The sequence below is a fragment of the Lotus japonicus genome, chromosome 3 (genome assembly GCF_012489685.1).
Source record: "Lotus japonicus ecotype B-129 chromosome 3, LjGifu_v1.2".
In the NCBI taxonomy this organism is placed as follows: Eukaryota; Viridiplantae; Streptophyta; class Magnoliopsida; order Fabales; family Fabaceae; genus Lotus; species Lotus japonicus.
Window position 1 is genome coordinate 31,175,763 of NC_080043.1, and position 17,258 is coordinate 31,193,020.

Below are 17,258 nucleotides of genomic sequence, written 5' to 3' on the forward strand. Positions count from 1 at the left end.
TGGATGGTTCTATTCTTAAGTCTTGGCAGGATGCAAAGATGAAGGTGTCTGAGTCGCCTCAAATTTGGCTTGCGTTGAAGGATAGGTTTGTCTCTGCCTCTAGATCGTGGGGTGACGTTTTGAGGGAAGAGCACAATTTGCAGCATAAAACTTCGTTTTCTTCTGTTGATGATGACTTGTTTGATGTCTTTCCGAGGTTGTGTAATCAGGTTAATAAGGGTTTTGCAAAGGGAAATGATGTTTGGGAGAGGGATTGTCTCCTTTTTCCAGAGAAATTTAATTTTGCAAAGGGGAATAAGGGATTTTATATGACAAAGAAATTCTTCCACCCATGAAGGCAGAGGCAAATAACCTTAAAAAGGTTAAAAATAATTCATATGCATTATATAAATTAAGTAACATTTTACAAAATGTTGTAGGGGAAATTGGTATTAGCCCAGGTATATTTATCCCTTCCCACATGGTGGAAGAATTTCATTGTCAAAAAAAAAAATCTTCTAAAATTACCACTCGGTTATGGATACCAATTATAAGCATAAAGTTCACTTCATTGAAGTCTTTTACTTAACTAACTGTCATATATATTAGGTAAATGATTAAATATTTAATATTTTCTGAATTTTATGTCAAAGTAATGATATACATGCACAACTGATAACTTTTTTTAAAAAGTTAGACTTATACTTTCATCATCAACTGCATTCTTTTTAATCCAATTTGATGCAATATTTATGTAGAAAATATTCCTACACGAATATTCATGACGTGACCCAAGAAAACAGCCTCGAAAGGCTTGACAAACCCACCAAAAAACAACTAGATGGTCAACAAAGCCTAGTAAAACCGGCGAAAGCCCGCAAAACTCACCCAACAAACCGCCAAGAAATAAAAACCATAAAAAGAAAACTCAAACCTCCCTTTGCAAGAGCTAATGTTGCGTTCTAGACAATATTTGAGCCGTGATCTCACCGTGGGAAATGACATCTAAGAAGTTGTACGTCAAGCCTATGTACTTTCACACCAGCATAACACTTCTCGTGCCATAAGGACTTGACAACTCTTTAGATAAGACCACCAACTCTTTCCCTATCCTTGCCACCTCGTCGCCCTCCATTGTCTACGAGCAAAGGCTCGTCGTAGGCTGACCCTTGTTCTTTGGCACGCCTCTTGGCTTGAGAAATTTCACAGCCTCTTTGGGTGGAGAAGGCTAAGAAATGGAGGAAGGAAAGGAGGTACCATGGGTGCATACCATTCCCTGCAAGGAGTTCCGAAAACATATACGACACTGTTCTTCTCCGCCCCAAGGTCGTCACCCACTCCAATACCTCCAATAGGGTTATCCACCAAACGATTTCGGCCGGATTCAGGCAAAAACAATCGGTTTGGTCGGGTGAAAACCAACAAAAAATCAGAACTGCCACCGTCCTCTTAGTATCTCGAATTTAGCGGGTTACGGATTGTCTGGGTTAGGGTTATATAGGGTGGATTCTTACCGTTCTCAAAAACCTTAAATATTCAAAAGTTTTGCCCAAAAAAAAAAAAGAGCGAGAAACAGAAAAAAGTCAGATATCAGAGGTAGGCAGTGCCGTCGCAGAGTAGAGCAAACACGGAGCAAGGACTTTCTCAGTATAGTGAAGCTTGATCTTCTCTGACAACGTGATCTTCGACCAGATCCACCTATTGCAAGCTTCATCTATCAGTCAAGAGGCACAAGTTCTTCGTTCCCTGACTTCGGTGATGAAGATTTTGGTTTTGATTTGATGGTTGCCATCTAAGTTTAAGGCCATGATATGGTTTGATCTGTCTTTGGCTCTACAATCATAAGTAAGGGAGGGAGAGACAACCAATCTTGCTCAACGGTGATGGAAACCAAGACGGAGAGAAGGAGGAAGCAAAATAGAGCTCACAATGTTGGACTGTGAGAGCAAAGGTCTAGATCACATTTTTTGATCATTTCCAACCTATTATTTTCTTAATGTATCAATGAACAAAAGTACTTTGAAGTTTAAGAGAAAAGGTAAGTTGCATGTCTCTAGATATATGACTAGGCTAGTAGGTAGGGGAGAGGAGCTGTGTGATCATTTTTTTCCCATCATCAACAATTCTCTTTCTTTCCCCGGAAATCCTCATTTACTTCCTCTGTTTCAACATATATAACTGTCCACCTAGAGCAAAAATATTTGTTTTATAATAACTGTCCGCTTAGAATTCCAAGGTTGGATTAATTGATATTTTTCCATATAATACCCCTATGAGAACCATAAATGAGGAGAGATAGAAATATACTTTAAGGGGCAAACTAGGAAAAAATTAATATATTTTTAAAAGTGTACAATATTTATTTCACTTCTTAATATGTGTGCATCTTGTCTAAGTTGACACTTATTCTGAAACGGAGGGAGTACATCCCCCTACCAATGAGATTTTCTCCTATACTGCACTCATTGACCAATTCCTATTATTTAATTATCATCTGTGTACACATGGCTTCGGTAGGATCGAAATGCGATGGTTAATTTTTTAGACACCTGATTTTGACAGTGATATCTGTCTGTACTTGAAATTTTCAACCCATAAAAACCGATTACACATTAAAACTCACTCGATTCAATTTTTTCCAAACGGGTTTACCAGTTCAAGCGGGCCCGGATCTCATATACAACCCTTTCCTCCAACTTCGTCGCTCCCTAAAGAAGATAATATTTTACCTCGTGCAATGCATGTGGAATGTACGAAAATAATATTTCAAAACATTAAAATTTATAAAATTTTATTTTAAATATAATTTCTATTATAAATTTGGAAATAAAAAACATATAATTTTTTATATGTAGATAGATACTAAGTATAATTTTTAAAGGCTTAAATATGTTGGGGGCCCCTATAAAATAGGGGTCCTTTGGTTTAAGCCCCTACAAAATTTTTTCTTGGGAATAAGCCCCTAATGAGAAAATAATATATAGTGATAAGCCCCTGCCGTCAACTTCCGTTAAAAAATATATGAGTCAGCAAACGGAGCTGACGTGGACCTTTGCCACCTCATCAAGTGGGCCCACAAGCTGCTGACGTGGAAATGAGAAGAGAAATATGAAAATGCCAAATGTGGGATTTGAACCCAAGACCTAGAACATAATGGGCAACATCCTTCCCACTAGGCTACAAGCTGCATCATTAGTATAAGTGCAAAATTTAATATATATCTTATTTAAACTGAAGCTGCTAATATTTCAACCAAAAATTTAAAAATGTCCTAAGCATGATTTGAACCCAAAACATAGAGGTTCATGGAGGAGGCTCTAACCACTAAGTCAATGCCTAATTTATGCATGTATTTTTAGCGCAAAACTAAATATATATTTAAAAACAAACTGATAATGCTAAATAAATTTGATGTGGTAGATCTAAAAATTACATTTTTAGGCTCTTAGACGCTCTTATATAATGTATCAATTTGAAACAAAATAAAATATTAAATGTAAATAGAAAAACATATTTACAAAACTTTAAAACGTAAAAAAGTTAAATCTTACAAATTTATTAGAGTTCATATATTGACTTTTTTTAAGTACTAATGAGTATATATACTGAAAGAACAAAATAATAGTTTTTTATGATTTAAGTGGGGTTGAATTCTTGTTCTTTTTTTTACATAATATATATATATATATATATATATATATATATATATTGTTGTGCGCATGAATAACAAAATGAGCCAGTGGCTCAATTGTAAGGACATTGAGTATGATCCTCCATTTATGGTGTTCGAATCCTGATTATGGTGTTTTTAAAAAAAATTGTTAGTTTAAATGAGATATATATCAAATTTTGCACTTGTATTAAAGATGCAGCTTGTAGCCTAGTGGGAAGGATGTTGCCCATTATGCTCTAGGTCTTGGGTTCAAATCCCACATTTGACATTTTCATATTTCTCTTCTCATTTCCACGTCAACAGCTTGTGGGCCCACTTGATGAGGTGGCAAAGGTCCACGTCAGCTCCGTTTGCTGACTCATATATTTTTTAACGGAAGTTGACGGCAGGGGCTTATCACTATATATTATTTTCTCATTAGGGGCTTATTCCCAAGAAAAAATTTTGTAGGGGCTTAAACCAAAGGAACCCTATTTTATAGGGGCCTCCAACATATTTAAGCCATTTTTAAATCAGTAAGTTTTAAATTTATAATACATACTAGTGTTTTTTACCCGCGCGTTGCACGGGGAATACATCTATTATATTTGATAGGTCAATTAATACATTGATCATTAAAAATATAATAAACAACTGATGAAATAGAAGAGTATGAAATGATGAGCAAAGTGGACAAAAAGTCTTAAATTAAAACCCTTGTTGCATAGATTGAACTTCGTACAATTAAATAACTAATAAAAAAATTGGTTAACCAAATCTCAAGCTATATTTGTTATGACATGATTGATGTAGTTTTTATGTTTGATTCTAGTGTTTTTTTACTCGTGCGATGCACGGGGAATAAGTATGTCGTATTTTATACGTAAATTAATACGTTTAATTTGTAAAATATAATAAACAAAGATGAAATATAAGAGTCTGAAATGCGAAGTATACGATTGATTAACTAATAAAAAGATTGGTTAACGAAATCTTAAATTGTACAAAACATATAAGGGGACGAATTTATCGTATTTGATACATCAATCAATACGTTTTTTTTTTATACGTGGGTCAATACGTTGATTATTTAAAATATATTAAACAACGGATGAAATTGAAGTGTCTGATACGCTGAGCATAGTGGCGGAAAAGTCTTAAATTGAATCACTTGTTTGAAATTCATTCGGTTGAATAAATAATAAATAAAGATGAAATAGAAGTGTTTGAAATGCGAAGCAAACGACTGGTTAACTAATAAGAAGATTGGTGAACGAAACCTCAAATTCTCCAAAACATATAAGGGGACGGTTTTATGGTCTCTAATAAACAGTAGCCGAGTTACTCTGCAGTGAGCGTGATTATGCGCGTCAATTTCCGCTCACACGTTCTCAAAAATTTCTTTGTAGACAACATTGCGCGTGGAGCTCGAAACTACCCCTTGCTCATCCACAATAAGCACCTTAAGCCCTTTTCTAGACTTCACCCTTGAGAGAGCGATATACAGCTGTCCATGAGTAAACACAGGCCTCAGAAGGTACAAACCGACATGAGAAAGGGACTGGCCTTGACTCTTGTTTATAGTCATCGTGAAGCATAAAGTCATCGGGAATTGCCTTCAAGAGAACTGGAAGGGAAGACCAGAGTCAAAAGGCGTTAAGGTTATCCTCGGAATGTACTCAGTTTTACTTTTACCCAGCCTGATTCTTGATAAAACAGTCACAACAATTATATACTGATTAAGATGAGTAACTCTCAACCGGATCCCATTACACAGACCGGCCGCTTGGTCTATGTTTCGCAGAAGCATGATCGGAACTCCAACTTTCAACATTAGTATGTGGTTTGGAATTCCCAAAATATTAAATTCCACTCATTATGAGTTTGTCAGCAATTCAGATAAATAATTATCAAATTTCATAAATATATCAGCTCATTAAATTATTTAAATAAACATTTTTTTATAGAAATGTTGTAAACATTTGTAACAAAATGATTAGATCAAACATAAGTGTTTAAAGTAATGTATGACTTGGACTTAAAAACAAAAATCTCTCGTACATTTAAAACTATAACATGTAGGAAACACCAAGTTCATATTTAAAATTTGGCTTTATGCCTCACTAACAGCACACCAGATTCAGTCAAAGTGTCAAACCACAAAAATTGACCAAATATTCACAATGCAAACTCATGGCCTATCTACCTAAATAATGTGGCAAAGTAAAAAGGGACCTCCAGCCGAAAAGAATCATTTACATGCATATGGTATTATTATACATATATACCCAGCTCAATCCATGAAGTTTTCTGAATTTTCCCCCTTCTTCAGAATCTTCTTGAACTTCTCAATCTTTCACCACCGGCCAGAAACAACATACAGGCTAGTTAACAGAAGCCGGTCCCCAAAACTCTCAAGATCAGTAAGTGCTATTTTTCCCCTACCTGGATTCATAAAAAAATTTATCCATGCATCCTAGAAAGAAAATTATACATAGTATCTAAAATAGGTGTTTTAAGTAAATTACTGTTAAGATTGTCGAAGATTTGAGCTCCATCGATACAAATCACATCCAGATGTTACATCTATCAGTTGTTAGAGTCAAACAAAAATGCAGGCAGTAAACTGGTAAGCCTTGAAGGGGAGAGGGGAAAATCACATTATAACAGTCATGCATTGCAATGTATGTACACATTGAATTGAAATTAATTTTACCATAGCTTTGATATAATGTTGGTGTTATGATTCTTAATTCTAAATTTTTCAATGAAGGACAATAGCATGATATCAATTTTGAAGTGAATATCCCACGGAGTTTGATAATCTGAAACAAAACTTTATTTCTATTCCCCAAAATTGCTCAAGAAATTGTGAAAAAAAACATAGCACAACTTCTTCTACACCATTAGATAAAAAGTCTATCATGAACTTAGTGAAAGAAATATTAGACACTATCAATTCTAAGACTTAAAGATGACAGGAACCAACACCTTTAAGCAAGAGCAGTGCAATAGAAAGAGCAGCCTTTAAATATTGATGCTCACCTTTACGACCAAGTATATTGTCCCAAAACAAATATCTCAGTGCATTTCCGATTGTTCCCTGCAGAAACCATATCAGCAAAATCTTCTACAGCCTACCTCCATGAATTTCTCTCTTGAATTTGAGTGCTAACCCAAATTTTGCACAGTTCAGAACTGAATATAAAGGTAATAATGCAGCAGGAATTATATATCATGTCACAGACAAATCCATGAACGTTAGGTTTTCTCTGTGTTTGGACTGCATGTACAAACTTACACCTTTCTCCATATTGACAACTGAAACATGAAACCAAACCAAATCAATAATACAATCTTGAACATGTTTCAGGTTATACTAACACATTCTTCAAATCTCAAAAATGCATGCGGTGACAGATTAAATCGGGAGAATGAATATCACTTACTCTTAGATAAAGACAGTGCACCCTTTTTCTTTTTAGCTGGATTGTTTGAGCAGTTTTGGTTGCTGCTGCACTTTGGACAGAACCAATCCTCCTCAGGAACAAACAACAACAACTTTTAGAAACAAAATCTTATAAATTTCATACTGATACATTTTATGTAGAAACAAAATCTTATAGATTTAACTATATATATAAATCTTATAAATCAGCCAAAATAAATCTATTTTGGCTGATTTGAAAATTTTAAATCTATAGATTTTGTTGATATTCTGGAAACAAATATAATCTGTTTCTAAACTTTTTAAATCTAATATGCTGGAAAACGAATTTATAGAATTTATATTACTTTTTGTATCTAATCTAAAATCTAAAGCAAATATATTACTATAGATTTGCTGGAAAAAAGAGGGGATGAAAAGCATTAGGTTTAGCTGTTAAGGAGAAATGATATAATTTTCAATTGATATATGTTTTAATTTTATATATTCTAACCTAATTAATTGATATTATTTTAGAAGATATAATTTTCAATTGATATATGTTTTAATTTTATATATTCTAAAATAATTGATTGATATTATTTTAAAAGATAAGATTTGGTCTTTTAATTTATTTTAAATTTATTTTTAGAATATATTGATTAATTTTTATTGAATTTTCGAATTTTTTATTAATTCGGGATTTTATGAGTTTTTATTGTGATTTGCTAGATTTTGTTAGTTTTTATCTATCTTTATTTAATACCATTTTTAATATTAGATTTGATTGAGATTTAGGTTGTTTATTTCTTAATTTTATTTTAATTTATCTTATTATTTATTTTAAATCCAGAAAATACTTTATTTTATTTTAGATTTACTTTTAGAGAATATTAATTAAATTTTCTTAAATTTTTGGATTTTGAATTAATTCAGGATTTTATGAGTTTTTATTGTGATTTGCTAGACTTGGTAGTTTTTAACTATCTTTATTCAGTACATTTTTAAATTTTAGATTTGATTAGGATTTAGGTTGTTTATTTCTTAATTTTATTATGGTGTTCTGGTGAAAAGCATTAGGTTTAGCTGTTAAGGAGAAATAAGGTAAGGAAAAATCAGGGCACATGTGGCAAGTGGGGCCAAGGAGAAAGAGCTGACGTGTAAAATATTAGGTGAGAATTAATCTGGGAGCGACACGTCACTAACTTGGCCTGTGGGAGCGACACGTCATGCTAGAAGTTGTTCTTTTCTAATATATATAGATAACAATATTATCAATTTTAGTTGAATGTAGCAAAAAAAAATCAATTTTAGTTGAAATTTTATCGATTCGATACAAATTTTATTTAGTATCATAGAAAAGAATTGTAAAGTATTTAAATTAAAATTTTAATAATTTTGAATTTAGTGAATTCCGCTCTCATTTATAGTACGATAACACATAATATTGTGATTTAATTAACTATCTTGTTTGTTGAGTAAAACTGATCAACAAATTAAAAACTAATTCCTATAGTTTAAAAAACTAATGAACATTGAACAACTGATAAAATAACTCCAACTCATAGTCCCATCTACAATATTCACACAAGTTAATGTCGTCGTCATCATCATCATCATCTAGTAATATCCATGCACTGCTCTTCACTCTCCACCCTTTGCATGTGTTCTTGGAGTTACATAGAGGGGTATGATTGCATCCAAACTCTCCATTACTTTTCCACATAAAGCATAATAATCGTTTCACTTTGTTTCTGGAGCCTACAACACACTTGGACTTCCTCAAAAAACGCATATGCTCAAGCCCTTGTTTTCTCAACTCTTCATCTTTAGAGCATAATAAAATCATACCACACACATATTTTGCTTCTTTGTGACCCTTTTGAGCGGCTACCTTCAAGAGCTCAAAACCATCAATCTTTCCATTTGGATAGTAAAAATATTTTTGCAACCCTTCTCTATATAAGCTCTCCATGTTTCCACATTCTCTACAGCGTTTTAAGAATGATGATATTTTGTCATTAGGAAGCCATTGGATTAACGGGAATTTGTCCAAAGAAACTCTTTTCCAGATGTTTATATCTTCAGAAGCATCATGAAAATCTTTACAACATTTTTTTATAATGTAAAGGTCAATGAAGGAGTGTGAGGCCACGGTTGCAACCACCTCTACTAATAAATCTCTTGGAAGCATTTTTATGGTTGTAGGACCTTTTCGATTGTTTCTTCTCTTACTCCTTGTCCTCTTCACTAACCAGGAATAAGTCTGATGTGGTGGTGGTGTCTCAACATGAGCTTTTGCACGCGCTCTACGAGTGGATGCAGTCTGTGGAACACATGGTATGGGACCACCTGCAGAACCTCCACCAATTCTAACCATGTCTACAAGAAAATAAATCAAAAAAGTTCAAAATATTTTATAGTTAAACTACAGAAAAATATAAAATCCTTATAAACCTTAACTTAAAATTACCCGATTCTTGTTTGAACCAACTACCACTTTCTAGTTTCTATGATGTAAAATTTTAGTTCTGAGAATTAGACAACATTACTTGATTCTAGTTTATAGAACCTAAACGTATACCTATTTTCGGAACTATAAAATACCTACTGAAAATTAAACTTTGGAACTACACTTTGCATGAAATTAAAATCAAGTAAGACTATGTTTCACCATGGCGAGAACTTCCCCTAGACGGAAGATGAGGAGAAAATTAGAAAAACCGAAAAAGAAGAGGAAGGAGTGGAGCTCACTTGACTAAAGGAAGAAACTTGAAAATCAATGGAATGTGAGAGATGGTGAAGAGAAGGAATGTGCTGGATTTTGGGGATAACGAAGAAATAAATTGAGAGTAAGAGGAAGAAAGGATGTAGAGATTATATAAGATTTTTTAGCGTTACACAAGGGATTCCCACGACCGTTAGTCATTAATCATTACACTAAAGATATATACACTATGCCAGAAATTGCATACTAAAGCGCCTCAGTTAAAGCGCTTGTTTCTGAAACGCTTTAGTAAAACACGCAAAATCATTTTAAAGCGTTTACTCCGAAAGCGGTTTCAAAAAGTTAGATTAATTAAAGCGCTTTTGGTTTGCAAACGCTTTACATGATTATAATAAATTTCATCGAATCTCTTATGGCGTTTTTCTTAATAAAACGCTTTCAATTTTTTTTTCTTTAAAGCGTGTCACTCGAAGTAAACGCTTTAACTTATATAAAAAAAATGGTAAACCCAACTAACAACACGTACTTGCAAATCGACATTCCCGCACACCCACTACCTCACTCCAGATTTTGCCATTCCTTAGCATGAGAAACCCAAACCTCCTCTCTCCCTCTATTCAGTAACATAAAGAAAGGAGCAAAGAGGGATAATCTCACCGGCGGCTGCAGGCTGCAGCGGTCTCCGGCGACGCGCTGAGAGAACAGAGAACGGCGGCGACGTTCTTCTCCATTGGGGTTCTGCAGTGGATCCTGGGTGGATCGGAGGAGAAGGCCCCAACTAGTGGCGGTGTAGTGAAAAATTCAGGCTGAGAAATTCTGAGGTGGTGGCGGTGGTGGCTATCTGGAGCGCTGGTTTTGGGGGTTCACTCCAGTCTCCAGATTTCTGTCAGATTACTCTCTTAGGGTTCCAACTCCCCATCTTGGTATTCAGCTCCACTCCCATGTCTCTGATGCCAACACTCTCTTGCGCTTCTTTTACGTTTTCAGGAATGCTCATAATGCATATAAGGTGTTTGAACAAACGCATGTTAGAGATTGTATTTCATATAGCATCATGATTAATGGGTTTGTGCGTGCGGGTTATGCTGTTTGTTCTCTGAAATTTTTTGGGGAGATAATTTATTCAACATGAATGCATTAGCAAAGTGTTATCTTACTCTTGATTGGCTATATTACTCATTTTCCATATTTTTGCCCTTAATGATCTTCACCTAATTTGCAGATCTTTTGTAAATGGACTCATCACGTTGCAACATTGTTATTCTTGGGACTTGGGCTTTGGTCCTAGAAAGATACTATATTTGAAGAAGGTTTTAATTCAATTGGGTAAAGTTGAAGCTAAATTGGTTAGGTTTTGAATCTAATTGATTTCTTATTTTAAGTCAATTTTTATTTGTTGTTCTATGATTTTACACAAATTGTGTCTACGCATGCTTTGAAATCTAGCGGAGGTAGCTGCTTTCATACTGTTGATTGAAGCTGGTTGGTTTCTGAGGATAATATTCCAGATTGTGGGCTTTGTCCATAGGTGAACTAGTTTGTTGCCTTTTTATATGCTTGTAGCATATGCGGGGATGGTTTATTCCTGGGTGGTGTTACAGTCCTCCTACTTCAATTCAATCATGTGGACTGAAGTGGATCTCTGGAGATATGCTAGTGAAAATGGGGGAGCTCTCTTCAATCACGCATAATTAAGGCCCATTTGGGGCTTATGGTATTTGTATTACTGGTAGTTCTGATATGCCTTGTTTTATTCTTAGTGAACTTGCTTATGATGTAGGGGCCACCTACTAGTTGCAGTTTTAATTTGCTCTTATATTTTACCTTTGTACTTGGGTTCTAGCACCCCTTGTGCTAGCACAATTCATTTTGGCTTACCAAAAAAAAATGAACTAGGTCAGATTTGATCCCCATCATCATCTCCATTCCGCTGTCATTTTCTATCACATTGTATTTTTTTAATGAATGGATTGACAAGAGGCTGGTTAGCATAGTTAGAAAAGAAAGTATGCTCTCTCTCTCTGCACTCCATTATTGAGCATAAGCATAATGTTTTTTGTTTCAGCTGGCTACCATAGGCTTAGCTGTAGATGAGAACCCAGTTAATTGGTGTGGTTCTTTGATGGATTTTGTATTGTTCAACTATTAATTTTCTTATATTCTTGGGATTAATATGAGCATGTAGTGACCAAACTTTATATTGGACCGACTTGTGTGGCAGGTTTGGGCATCTTCTAGGTGTTAATCTCCAAAGCATGGTGTGATCCATCAAGTTCTTTGTAAACCTTTATTATCACTTCATTTATCAATTACTTCATAATTCTTAGTTTGGAATTTGGATGTTCTGTTTTCCATATACATATTCCTTGATGCCAAAAGATCATGAAACTTGATTTTTAAATACAAAACTGTTCTTTCATCTTTTATCTTTTTTGTTCTGCATTTTTAGTTTCTTGGTTCTGTTTGGGCTAAGTAGCTTGGTTGCATTTTTTTTTTCCAATTTGTATTTGAGTTTTACACTCCTTGTGCTAATTTATCTGAATTTTTGCCTTTAAAAAAACTTTTTTTTGTCGCTATTTTGTAGATTCCCCCGCAAAGAATTGAACAGCTAAACTAACGTATTGAAAGAAGGTTTGCTGCTAAACTTTCTCATAATCCTTTGTTGATGATCCAAGTTGTTTGTTATTGTTGCTTTGTTGATGTAGTCTTGTCTGTTAAGAATCACTTGGATAAAAATATTCTATGTACTTTAAAATTTATTTGGTTAATTTTGTGAGGTAAGTTAGAACCTGACAGGTGTTTTGACAAGGTATCATGTTTTAAAATGCTTTTATAAAATAAGTGTTGTAGAATATCATGTTCTATAGCGTTTCTTTTAGAAAAGCGCTTTAGTATGGAGAATCTATCATATGATATACAGCGTTTGTTTTCCAAAAGCGCTGTACAACATGCGTACCTTACAGCGCTTTTTAAGATAAAGCGTTGAAGAATATTACATTCTAAAACGCTTTTTCGAATAATATGTTGTAGTATACTGGTATACTACCACATTTTCAGGAATAAACGTTGTAGGAGGTCTCATGTTCTACAGCGCTTGTTAAAAAAAGCGCTTGACAGTACTACAGCGGTACAAGCTACAGCACTTATGAAGCGCTGTTAAATTGAAAAAATAAGCGCTTTAAAATGCAATTTCTGGCGTAGTGATAGAAAATTGAGATAATATAGAAAAAAGAGTATCTCAATTCTCAAGTGATAACGTATGATAAATTTGATTTGATGAAATTAACTATAAACTGAATTTTCAATTGCACTTTAGTAAAGTGGGGTATTTTTTTATTATGGAGATTACTTATGTATTTTATTTTTATTTACTTTTCAGATTTGATGTATTGACCAGCTTTAATTTTTATTCTTTTAGTTCATGTTCATTATGTATATAGTCTTTTTATATAATAAATTAAAATAAGTTGTTACAAAATATTATTTTTTTTATAAAGACATTTAATTGTTTTTTTAGGATAAGTATGGTAAATAATTTTAAATTTATTATGATATTTATTGCATTAAATAATTTTATTATTTCTTCATTTTCAAAGAGAAAATTTAAATCAAAAAATTATAAAATAATTTAGTTGGGGCTTAATTCCTCAATGTGACAGAAAGATGGAATTAAATAATATTTCTTATTAGTAGTAAAAATAATTAATTACTATATACTCACAGTGTGAAAATATTATACATTATCATCCAATTAGAATTAACTAATTAATTTTTCAAGTAATAATTAAACTTGAATTCAAATATTTAAAAAGTAAAAAAGAGATATCATTAAATGTATAGATAAAACTTTTTACATTATTACTATATATAAATTAAATCCTAATCCTAATAATATAGAAAAGAAATAAATACTTTTGTATTGACCAGCTTTAATTTTTATTCTTTTAGTTCATGTTCATTACGTATATAGTCTTTTTACATAATAATTTAAAATAATTTGTTACAAAATATTATTTTTTTGATAAACACATTTAATTTTTTTAGGATAAGTATGGGAGCAAGTTAAAATTTTAAATTTTAAATTTATTATGATATTTATTGCATTAAATCATTTTATTATTTCTTCATTTTCAAAGAGAAAATTAAAGTCAAAAAATTATAAAATAATTTAGTTGGGTCTTAATTCCTTAATGTGACAGAAAGATAGAATTAAATAATATTTCTTATTATTAGTAAAAAAAATTAATTACAATATACTCACAGTGTGAAAATATTATACATTATCATCCAATTAGAATTAACTAATTAATTTGTCAAGTAATAAATAACTTTGAATACAAATATTTAAAAAGTAAAAAATAGATATCATTAAATGTATAGATAAAAATTTTTACATTATTACTATATATAAATTAAATCCTAATCCTAATAATATAGAAAATAAATAAATACTTTTGTACTGACCATCTTTAATTTTTATTCTTTTAGTTCATGTTCATTACATATATAGTCTTTTTACATAATAAATTAAAATAAGTTGTTACAAAATATTATTTTTTTGATAAAGACATTTAATTTTTTTTAGGATAAGTATGATAGCATGTTATAATTTTAAACTTATTATGATATTTATTGCATTAAATCATTTTATTATTTCTTCATTTTCAAAGAGAAAATTAAAGTCAAAAAATTATAAAATAATTTAGTTGGGGCTTAATTCCTCAATGTGACAGAAAGATAGAATTAAATAATATTTCTTATTATTAGTAAAAAAATTAATTACTATATACTTACAGTGTGAAAATATTATACATTATCATCCAATTAGAATTAACTAATTAATTTGTCAAGTAATAATTTACTTTGAATACAAATATTTAAAATGTAAAAAAGAGACATCATTAAATGTATAGATAAAAAAATTTACATTATTACTATATATAAATTAAATCCTAATCCTAATAATATAGAAAAGAAATAAATACTTTTGTATTGACCAGCTTTAATTTTTATTCTTTTAGATCATGTTCATTACGTATATAGTCTATTTACATAATAAATTAAGATAAGTTGTTACAAAATATTATTTTTTTGATTAAGACATTTAATTTTTTTTAGAACAAAGATGCTATTACTATTGAAGCTAAAAAATATCGATGAGAACAACCCTCTCATAGTGGGTGAAAATATATGTGCTGAAGAGGAACTAACAGACAGTGTTAATCAACTCATGGACAAGCCTCGTTAAAACCTCCCTTAAAAAAACCCAGTGAGAAAAACCCAAGGGGAGGAAAAAGAGTACTCAACCACAAGCCAATATCCAACAATGGACCACCATATTTTCTATCAATTACAGCACACTTTCGAAATACAGGCCCAAATAGTACAAACAAGAACAGAAAACAAAACTAGCACTTGACTCTAAGTGTCCCACTAAGCAACTCTTCAGGATTCAACGGCAAGCCAGGTCCAGAACATTAAGCTCCTATGGGAAAATTGAGGTAGTAAAAAGTCTTAAATAAATAGCCCCACGTTTGGCTAGAGCGCCTGCTTCCGCTATAGCTTCATGAAAAAAAAACCAATTAAAGTCTCCATTAGCTAGATAGAGGTCTCCGTCAAAAAAAAAATCCGTCAAAAAAGCTAGATAGAGGTCAATTAAATTCGATCCCTCAACGCAGTTGCATAGAAATATGACCGATTCATCAATTTCCCCTCTTTTTCCCCATGGTTCATAGAACCAATAAGATCACCCCCAAATACACACACACACACACACACAACAGGTCCCTATGTGCTCAACACCTCGATCAGATTTTCCAGAACAGTTCTCGCAAAATCATTATTTGGGCAGTAAATGTTTACCAGAACAATAGGGACAAAAATATGTACCACTCGCGTGATTAGAATACCAAAGTTGCCATTCTTCACCACTTCTTCCTCTGTTATTTTCGAAGGGCCCCAACATGTCACAAACCCTCCTGCAGATCCATTGGCATGAATTAGCTCTCCTTGCATATTCAGAGATTGAGACGGCTTCCATCCTATTCTCGATTTCCCTTCCCCCAATTTGGACTCTTGAAGAAAGCACACTTCCATTTTTGCTTTCCTTATTGCATCTTTGACTGGCCGACTATTCTCTGCACCACCTAAACCACACACGATCCAGGTCCACCAACGACGAACAATCCCCAACCAGACCTCAGGTTACAGGTATGTCCTCTTCCAATTCCGCTGCAAGACCCCTAATTGCTTCTTCGTCAAAACCAGGATAGCGTAGCCCTGCTGATTTTCCTAGTAGCCAAGCTTTTGTCGCTCTAGTGAAGTATTCGCCAGAGTTCGCTCTCTCTGCAGAAGCTTGTAAGCTTGCAATCATAGGGTCAACACCCGTTACACCATCGTTCACTTCTCTGAGAATAGTAGAGCCCACTTCCGATCTTGGCTTCCTCCCTCTTTTTCTTCTCATGTAGGCCTTCTGAGCTCTGCCGTTGTCGATTGTCTCCAAGGCCTTGAGCTTGCTTCTCCTACTCACTCCTTTCCTAGCCAATTGACGAATGTGTGAGAGGTGTAACACCCCGATTTCGGTGGCGCTACTTTAGTAACCAAAAGGAAAACAAATCGGAAAAACGTGAATATTTTTTTTTTTTGATATTTGTTTTAAGTAAATAAAAGACTTGTCGAAATAAAGACTCGTCGACGAAAGATAAACATGACTAATGTACAGATATATTTACAGCCCCCGCTGTAAGTATCATGCCACGTCACGAGTAACCTCCAGTGACGGGAAAGTAGTGCCTGTCGGCAAATATGTACAAACCAAAATAAAAGGTCAAGTATTCAGAATACAGTCCTCCAAACGAAAGTAGGTCAGCCCAAAAACAGCCCGAAGACCTCCTAGTCCGACCAACTCTCTGTGATTCCTGTAAAGAGAACCACACAAAAAGCTAAAGGTCGGGGACCTACCCTGCCCCAAAATGAGAAACTGAAGACCAGAGCCACAACGCTACTTCTACCCTAATCCTGAATAGAGGAGCACACCACAGCACTCCCAACTACGCATCACCAAGGTCGTCGTCTGAATCTGAATCCAAGACGACTAGGTCGATGTCTCCGATCATCTCTCCTCTCGCTACTGCAACCTGCTCCTGGGCTGATCTCACGGGTCCAGGGCTCGAACCAAGGTCGGCAGCAACGACAACAGTAGGTGAGCTAGAGTCCGATGAAGTCCCTCCCACAGGCACCTCCTCCGAGGGGTCCTCGTCGTCCGAAGGCGACGGTGGTGGTGGTTGATAAGCCAATCTGCAAGTATACAGATTTGCCCGTAGTAATATAAAAGATATCGTACCCAAGGGATTGTTTTCAATTATCGATTAAGACTAGTTCTATGATTTAGTAAACAAAAGTAAAATAAGATTGGGGGATTTGATTTAATTGTTCAATTGCAGGGAAAAATGAGAAAGCTAATAGAATTTGTG

General features: G+C 33.6%; 1 protein-coding gene across 1 annotated transcript; it reads right to left on the reverse strand.

Moving 5' to 3' along the window:
* Positions 1-8,583: 8,583 nt before the first annotated feature.
* On the reverse strand, positions 8,584-9,438 carry LOC130743950 (putative F-box protein At1g67623). Its single transcript, XM_057596160.1, has one exon. The coding sequence runs from the start codon at positions 9,436-9,438 to the stop codon at positions 8,584-8,586; it is 855 nt and encodes a 284-aa protein (XP_057452143.1).
* Positions 9,439-17,258: the final 7,820 nt, after the last annotated feature.